The sequence below is a fragment of the Lampetra planeri genome, chromosome 7 (genome assembly GCF_965212315.1).
Source record: "Lampetra planeri chromosome 7, kcLamPlan1.2.h2, whole genome shotgun sequence".
Classification (NCBI taxonomy): Eukaryota; Metazoa; Chordata; class Hyperoartia; order Petromyzontiformes; family Petromyzontidae; genus Lampetra; species Lampetra planeri.
Window position 1 is genome coordinate 2,842,009 of NC_136113.1, and position 9,232 is coordinate 2,851,240.

Below are 9,232 nucleotides of genomic sequence, written 5' to 3' on the forward strand. Positions count from 1 at the left end.
ATATCTGAACAACGGCACGGAGGAAACCAGATGTGACCACCACCAGCAAGGAACACGAGGGTTGGTTGCCTGCCTGTTGCGAGTCACGGCTGCCTCTGGCTCCCCGCTGGTCACCGTCAGCGCGTGGATGAGCCACGCACTGAGTCACGGCATCGTCACGCCGCCTTCACTTCAGCGAACCTCGTGCCTCGCTTGAGGCTTAAATTTGCACAAAAAACGCGCTGATCGTCGACTTCCACAGTCCTTTCTATGTTTAACGGACGCTTGAAATCCACGTTTGGATAGCCCATATCGCTCAACCTGAGCCTGCGTATCTACTGAACTAAAAAGAAACACGTATTTCTACACGTCTATATGTAATTAATAACAGCTGTGCAGTGTAGACGTGCGTGGAGGTTTCGCGCAACGCGATCCGGTTGAGTCAAGCCTCCGCTGCCGGGGGAGGGCGCGATGACGTCAAACACCGACGCCGTGACGCCACCACGCTCATGACGTCACCGCGTCCTTGGAAATTTTCCGCGTCTCGACGCGACGGGGTGACGCCACTGGGGCGGGTTGACGTCACGCGCACGCCGAACATTTCCAAGGACGCGGCTCTCCGATTGGCTGGCGGTGATGTCATGTATCCCCGGGGGGGGGGAGGTGGGGGGGGTAAGCGCGCGCTATAAAAGGGGCGGTGCGGTGTGCTGGGAGAGGGGGGGTTGCAGTTTTGGTCGCCGCGCGTTGTGGTCGTTAAATTTATTGGTTTGTCCTTACGTCTCCTTTTGTTTTAATGTGAAATTTCTTCTAATTTCATATTGATTGCTGTATTTTTGTATACTCTTTTATTTTCTTGGAGGTGGGAGAGTGAGCGAGGGGGGGGGGATAAGGGTGCAACAGCCGGCCCCGGTAATCGACGAAGCTCACCGTCTGCTGTAGAGTGGACGTTAAAGACCCCCCGGTAACAGCAACGCGCTCCGTGTACGGACCAAGAAGGCCCATTGTGAGCCGTGTTTGTGTCATAGCCTGAATCGTAAAACATTTACCAGCGAGGGAATTCGCAGAGCCGGATGTACAGGTCCCCGACCCTGCTTGGGTAGACGGCCACAGCAGCAAATCTGAGTTGTTGAAATCTCTTGAAAGCCGCACAACCAAACAATTTCTCCGCACCGAAGGCTTCAATCATCCTGCGGCTCCATCATCGCAAATCGCCACCGAGCTGCGCTTTTGATCCGAGCCTCAAGTGAATCGCACCGAGCTCCCAAGACCAGCAGCAAGACCCCGGGCGAGACCACCTCCCCCCCCTAGCTTAGCACGGTGAATCCCGCCGCAGCTTTCGAGACATCGGCGGTCCACCACGAAGGCGCAACAGCAGCAAGAGGAGCAACAACCACAACCAGCAAGCAGTCGCCTCCATGCCTCCGTCGCCACTCGAAGCGCGGCTCACGCTGGGGTTAACGCGGCCCGTCAGACCGCAGGACCTCGCCTTGTCCGTGTGCCTAGAAAGGAGCCTCTCTGCCCCGCAGCAGCAGCAGCCCCCCTCGGGGTCCGTCGAGGGTGACCCGGGCAGCAGCGCGTCGCTCGCCATGCCGGCCACGGGCGTCGGCAGATCCGGCGGTGGTGGAGGCCCCGTACGGTCGCTGTCGTGCGGCTGTAGCAGCAGCAGCTGCTGCAGCGCCGTGCTCAGCTACGAGGAGCGGGGCGCGGGGGCCGGGGACTCGGCCTGCAGCAGCAGCGCAGGCGGCCCTGGCGCGGACTCGCAGTCGGCGCTACGGGCCCAGCTCCTGCAGCCCGCGGGCTCTGCCGACTCCGTGTACCCGGGCCCCACGGGCGGCCTGCAGCAGCTCACGGCCTGCGCGCCCTGCGGGCACCTGCTTCAGCTGGGCAAGAGCGGTCTGCACCGCAGCCAGCAGCAGCAGCGCACGGGCAGTCCCGACCCCACGTGCAGGACCATCTGGCCCAACGAGCTCGCCAGGAGATTGAGCAGGGCTTCCAAGCACCGCGATCTGCACCTCCATCATCACCCACACCACCACCACCACCACATGCACCACCACCCCTCGTCGTGGGAGCGCGACACAGCCGGAGCGGCGGGTCCACTGATAATCGACTGCCGCCCATTCCTGGATTACAACCGGTGCCACGTGCAGGGCGCGCTCCACGTGCACTGCACGGACAAGATGAGCCGACGGCGGCTGCAGCAGGGCAAGGTGTCCGTGGTGGAGCTGGCGTCGTGCCGGGAGGGCAAGGAGACCCTGCGCCGCCAGCTCTCCTCCAGGGAAGTGGTCATCTACGACGAGAACACCACCGACCTGGGCCGCATGCCGTCCTCCAGCCCGCTCTGCCTGGTCATCGAGTCTCTGCGCAAGGAGGGACGAGAGCCCATCGTGCTCAAAGGTGACCACTTCTTGGAGCTCGTATTCTGTAGTTGTTGCGGTAGGCGGAGAGAGTTAGTGGACCGCGTCTTTCTTTAGACCAACACGCACTGTGAATAGAGAAGAGGGCCTTTCTGGCGTCCAGGGGATGGGCCCTATGGGCACCAACATCTGGCTGCAGCACCCAATAGCCCCGGTGGGAATAAGGACCCTTTTTCATCCTGGGGAGTAATCGCATCTGGCCCTGTATAATCGCACCTTCGCAAACATTGTGTGTGTGTATGTAGGACTTCTTTCGCACCCTACGTAGCCAAACGTGATAATCGGAGGTACCGCCAGGTACGGGAACACGTCCGATTCGTGTGGGCACATGGTCGCGGGACTAGATTATATGTGACACATTATGCGGTGCTACATTGTTGGCAGTAGTGTACAAATAACTAAACACCCAACGTTCATCAATAACACTGCCCTTGTGTGCTATGGAGAAGGGCCATTGCCCGAAACGTCGCTTATATATTTAGCTTTCGAGGCAGTGTTATTGACGAATCAAAGTTTTTAATTTAAAAGTAGTGGTTTGCTAGGGCGGTGGGGAGCAGATCGTATCACACCCAACAATCCCAATGCAGGACACTCCCGAAAACCGTATTGATACTCGGTGGGGCTTTTCTGCGTAAATAAAATGCATTGTGAAGTATTTGAGCTCTTTACGAATCATAAAAAGACGCGCGGAGGAACACTTTCCATTTACAGCTCTGCCCCCCCCCCATACATAGCTACCACTCGAGCCATCTCGCCACCGTGGCAAATTGGAATTCATCCATTGTCATTGTCAGACATTTGGTAATACGCGCACATGAACGCATTGAACAATTACATCAAACATCCCATACACTGCCTTAATGGGAGGGTCCCCTCCGAGTGCCCATTGGGGGATGATTAGAGTGTATGTGATAAGGGCACTGTAGTGTGACGCTCTGCCCACAGGGCTCATGCCCAATTCCCGCGACCGACCGCACGCATCATCCCACGCGATGCCCGCGGCATACAAAACGCGGGCTCAGCCTTCACGCCGCGGCGAGAGGCTGGCCCTGCCGTATCAGATTAAAGGCTCCGTGCATCCCTCGGCTGGACGGCCGTGATTGATGGCAGGCCGCGTCCCAGGCATACTAATGGCAGTGCGCCGGCCAGGGCCCTTTCACAGCAGCCAGGATGGGCCACAAAGCGTGTGTGTGTGGCCACCGTCTCACCAGGCACATTGAGGCCAGTGCACCTTTTCTTCCACTTGCACAGGGTCGATGAGGTTGACTGCATGTTAAGCCAGTTGATTAAATAAGGATATAAATGGGATGTCGATAAGAATCCAACTTGCACCCATTATGCCAAAGACTTATCAAATCAAAGAAGCCATAAACCCACAAACATGGTTTTACAAATAACCAGGCACCGGAATGAAATGACTTGATATGGGTGTTAGCCAGCCATGCATACTTGGTACAATATCATAACCTCTTATGTTTGACACTAACGGTGCCTTTAATGTGCCATTTCCTACCTAAATCCCCATCTTATAGCATACATTGTCAGTTATTTGATGTGTTACTACAGGTTTTTTGAGCCAGGCACGCCTGCCAGGCCTCTAGCTATACCCTTGGCAGGCATGAGGCCTGCTCCATCTGGTACAGCTCAATACAATTGGAATGCAGCATTTCATACGGTGCCAAAATGCATGCCCAAAAAGGTCCAAAAACCTGGCTTACAAGCTCGCAACAGTGCTCCTGCCACTACATTTGAAGAACTTAACAAAACCCTGCAGGCAGCAGCTCATGCTGTGTGTGATCCTTTATCACTGTTTTAAAAAATGTGTTTTAAAATATGAGCTGTGAAAATCTAATGGTGTTAAAATATAACTTGTTCGATATTTTTATGCGTTCTATCGCATTAACATTATTGACTTAATAAAACAAGTTTTTGCGTAATAAGCATGGAACGCTAGTCTCTACATTAAAATTAACACTCCATTGTTTTTCCATATCCACAGGAGGCTTGAGCTCCTTTCGGCAACAACATGAGAATCTCTGCACCAGCTCCCTGCACGTGCCATCATTTCCATCGTCCCTGCATTCGAACTTTCCATCATCGCAGGGCTTGCAGATGCAAACGCTCTCATTTGGCTTCGGGGGCCAGGGGATGGGAGGCCCTGACGCCAGCACACCCGATGTTGAAAATGCGGAGATGACCGCAGTGCTGCCCTTCCTCTTCCTGGGCAATGAGCAGGATGCCCAAGACCTGGCACAACTGCAGAGGCTCAACATTGGCTATATCATCAATGTCACATCCCATCTACCCCTCTACCACTATGAGCGCGGGGCGCTGCGCTACAAGCGGCTACCGGCCACGGACAGCTGCAAGCAGAACCTACGCCAATACTTTGAGGAGGCTTTTGAGTTCATAGGTCAGTACTTGATTTTACAACACTTGTAATTTCACATAATGCAGCTTATATTTACATTTAAAAAATGTAGTTTAAAATGTGAAAAAAAACATTGTGTAATAACTATTGTTGTATATTTTTTACATGTGTTCCATGAATGTGGCATTGTTGTTTCTGCCATCTAACAGAGGAAGCCTACCAAAGTGGAAAGGGGCTCTTAATCCACTGCCAGGCTGGTGTGTCGCGCTCTGCCACCATCGTCATTGCCTACTTGATGAAGCATACACGTATGACCATGACGGATGCCTACAAGTTTGTGAAAGGCAAGCGGCCGATCATCTCGCCAAACCTCAACTTCATGGGCCAGCTCCTGCAGTTTGAGGAGGACCTCAACTCTGGCGTAAGCCCTCGCATCCTGAGCCATCGCCTGGTGGGCCTGGAGACGGTGGTGTGAAACCCCTGTAGGATCACACGTGTTAGGTTTTTGGGAGTTTTCTGCATGGAAGTCGTCCCGTTCTTAAATACCGTTTGCGTACAAGACTCGCATAGAACTTCTTCTTCCCATGGATATGAAAGCAGTGCTTTCTTTTGCAATGATGCTGGTACTGTTTGGGTGAACAGATACAGTATTCTCAGCCAAGAACTTTTCAAATGCTGAACCGAGTGCTAATCCTTGATATGCTGCTATTAACTGATTATGTGGGTCACCCTTTGCTCTGTGGTGTACAATTGACATTTACAATCCCAACTCTTTTGTTGAAAGACCTTTTAACAGGAATAATCCAGTGCTTGCACAAAGTCGACAAGTCGTGACTTCTGGCCAGAGAACCAGACATGACAGCAGAATATTTTTTGTGCAGGGGAAATGCATTGATCCCTGTGCCTTTCAAGATATGTGAGAAGAAAACCCCATACCCTTTTTTTAGCAATGGACTGGGTGATGTGCACATTTTTTACGAAGAGAATGAGTGATTGAAAACTGCTTTTAACCTTTTAGTTTTTACCATGTACCAATCACTGTGCAAAAAAAATGTTGTTTTGACCTACCAAGGGCTGCGGATAAATCTAAACTCAATAAGCTTTCCTATTTGTGGCAGTATTATTGCAATGTCAAATAAAAACGATTTTTATTACAAAAATCAAGACATAAGGATATGAAGCCAAAAGGAAGGTACCAATGAAGGGTTTGGTACAGTCTGCTCCGTAGGTGCTCGTGCTATGTCCATTTTATGCTGTTGTGTGCCTCACACTGAGGACGTTGATATTTCTCAAGTTCTAGGCCATTAGGTGGCCTTTCATTACAATGTAATAACCACCGAATGAAATCAGAACTTTTGTTTTCAAATGTTTGAGAGTATATAAAGAGACATTAAAAGAAATGTGGTGTGTGTGTTTCAAAAATGATGTATTTTATTTAACCTGACCTATGCTTCGAGGGGCAGGGTGAGGGGATATAGGTGCTGTTTATTAAAGCAAATGTTTGCACTATGCCCAGCATTTTCAGGAGCTAAATGTAATGAAATAAAACCAAAGACACTTTGTTTATATGTTTAAAATTGAAAGTAAAATATGCTCGTTTGATATGATGCTATATTTATTACTATCCTCCCTTGTACCTTGCGATCTGTTTTATTTTGGCAATAAATTGTCATTTGTATAACGGTCCTCTGGCATAACCTTTTATGGTGGAATAGGAATATAATGTTGGTTTATTTTGTCAGCATGCAACACCCTAATGACTACTTTGACACTTGTTTCCATATTTGAACTACACAGCGTTTTCACTATGACAGATGCTGTTGGCACTGGTGGCAGTTTCTTTGTATTTGGTTTCCGTATTCAGAATGAGGCATTTGCTTGCAAAAAAGTCTCCACTGCAAAATAATAATGATATTGCACATCTGACGTCAATTTGTCCGCACACTAAAAATGTGCTCCATCAATAAAAGCCTCGATATAAAAGTATTTTTGCACATCTCACATGATTGCATTTTAGAGGGTGGCTGACAGCAAGTGGTACTGTAAAGGATTCTGCTTGTAAGTGACCCACATGGCATTTGGCCAGCCGTTTGTCCTAGCAGACCAAAAATCGATACGGTTTGATCAAACACCCCCTTTCTCTGCTTGCCGTCCAAGAACACCTGGCCAAGGCTAAGTAAAGTGCTGGGAGGCATCGACCATGACTGGTTACTTGCATAAACTCATACTTTGAGACGTTACGAACCATACAATACAAAAAACAAGTTCGCTGGCTGACGCGTGAACGGGCAAGTTTGCAGTGGTATTGTCAGCGTGCACATCTGCGTAATGATGTCATCCACATCGCAGCGCTGAGCTATGTTCGTGCGTGCTGACTTCGCCTCCATTTCGGCCGTGTATCACGTGCAAATGCACAGGCAGTGCTAGTCTGAAAAATAAAACCTTGAATTTCCTTGCGCCAAATGTGCACATTACCTATTTTCGGTACAATTGTATGAAAATAATATTTGATTAATGAAATCCTGAAATGACGTGCCCATTTGTTCTTGCAAAAGTGAAAATGTTGGCCCCAGCCACTCCACACGAAAATGATGCAGCCCAGACTGTAGAGGACAACTGATGTGGGTTTGGTCACAGGCACGAATATAACTTGGCTGAGACTCGGGAGGTTGACATGCATTCACCTTGTAAGAGGAGTGTCTCGCGATAACGGTCGGCAGTGCTTATATCAGATCTATTCATAGACGACAGCACATGCATGTGTACACACATCCACCATCCAGACTTACACATTCCCTGGCTCAGCAGTTCCATGGTGAGCCAGATTTGATCCTCGCCAAAAAAAATAACTCGTGTCCTTTTAAAACAAGTTGCTGCACACTTTAGCACACCTGAACAACGATCATCCACTACATAAACACTTTCCAAGTTGTGTGCGTTATATCTTGTGGTGCCATCATGATTTGACCTTGTACTCTTAATTTATACCATATTCAGTTCCCAGTGGAGGTGGGTGAACAACTTATTTTTAACGTTGTCCACTCCCCCAAATGCAGTATGCGTGCTTTACGTGAGCGCCAATGTTCAGCATACGAGTTGGGAGGACAATGAACGTCACAGTTAAAGAAAGGCTTTATCTATGCAATATTGAAACAATATGGTTCAGATCAATGATTTGGTGATGCTGCGTTGGCAGTGGTGCACAAGCATAATGAACAAAAACAACTCATCACCTTGGTCAATAACAACTACCTGGAAAGGAAAAACAATGGGTGGCATTTTGGACACTGTCCCTCGTTCCTTTATAAGCTATGGAGAAGGATCATTGCCCAATACGTTGCCTATGATATATTTTTTCCTTTTAAGGTAGTGCTATTAACGAATGTGTTTAGTTTATTTGGTTCGTTGAATAAGTACTGGTGTATAATTGTGTATATAATCCCTGCTCGTGTATAACAATGTAAGTTTCCTTTCCAAGATGAGTACAGTACTTGTGTTAATGGTGTTAGCTGAGTAACCATCACCAAAAAATAAATGCATCAGTCAATACGTTGTGATGTGGCTTTAGCAACAGATAACACACGTAAATATTCCTTTAGCTTCCTATGCATAATAAAAATAGTAAAAGTTGGTAACGCTGCATTTCACCGTTACGCGTGACATTTACGAGGCTGCAATTGGTGAAACCAGACTCTGATTGAGAATGTTGTTTGTGCCAATCTCAATAGAGTAAATAATTGAAATATGAATAGAACTACAAGCAGGGTTTTATTTCGCACTGATGTTGTGGCTAGTGTTTTATTGGCATTTAAGTGCTTATTTGTACACAACATAATTCCAGCCAATTTGTGTTGGCTATATCCGCATCCAATTTTTTTTACATTACAGTGCTTTTTGATACATTTATGGGTCAATTTCGAAATTAAACTCTAGTAACGAAGTATAACAACCAACCTTGGATGAACGATACGCGTGGCAGATAAACTGTCGCATATTGACCCTGCACATTATTCAATTTAATCGCGTGCGTGTTTCATATGTGCTTGCCATGAGTGGTTTGGTTATATAAGGGATGCTGATATAAACCAAATCTTTTTAGAGCAAGAAGAACGTGCCAATGAATGGTTTTATTTAAGCGACTGACAAGTGCTCAGATTGAATGTAGCACTGCGTGTAATGTATAAGCCTACGAAGTTCAATAAATAAGACGAGCATTACCTCCCCTGTCAAAATACATCATACGAAACGTGACCTTGTCAACCCAGGAAGGGCATTACACACACTTTTAAAATAAATACGAGTCTTATTTTAAGAGTGCATGTGCCGATAGCTCCTGGTGAATATTCATTAGGAATGTTGAACGTGCCTATGCCATGCTTTTAATGATCACGTGGCTAGAAATGGATAGAATGCGATCCAGCCAATTCTGCACAGTGCGGGCTATGTGCAGGCAGCGATACATGGC

At 48.2% G+C, this 9,232-nt stretch overlaps 1 protein-coding gene across 1 annotated transcript; it reads left to right on the forward strand.

Moving 5' to 3' along the window:
- Window positions 1–701: 701 nt before the first annotated feature.
- Window positions 702–8,984, forward strand: LOC144719767 (dual specificity protein phosphatase 10-like). Its single transcript, XM_078595949.1, has 3 exons — window positions 702–2,376; window positions 4,396–4,809; window positions 4,977–8,984. The coding sequence occupies exons 1-3, from the start codon at window positions 1,395–1,397 to the stop codon at window positions 5,240–5,242; spliced, it is 1,662 nt and encodes a 553-aa protein (XP_078452075.1). The 5' UTR covers window positions 702–1,394; the 3' UTR covers window positions 5,243–8,984.
- The last annotated feature ends 248 nt before the right edge of the window (window positions 8,985–9,232 follow it).

Bases quoted from the DNA above. Each gene is read 5' to 3' on its own strand.
- LOC144719767 (XM_078595949.1), top strand. From the start codon at position 1,395: ATGCCTCCGTCGCCACTCGAAGCGCGGCTCACGCTGGGGTTAACGCGG. The intron at 2,377-4,395 runs GTGACCACTTCT...CCATATCCACAG, and splicing joins AGAGCCCATCGTGCTCAAAG to GAGGCTTGAGCTCCTTTCGG. The intron at 4,810-4,976 runs GTCAGTACTTGA...GCCATCTAACAG, and splicing joins GGAGGCTTTTGAGTTCATAG to AGGAAGCCTACCAAAGTGGA.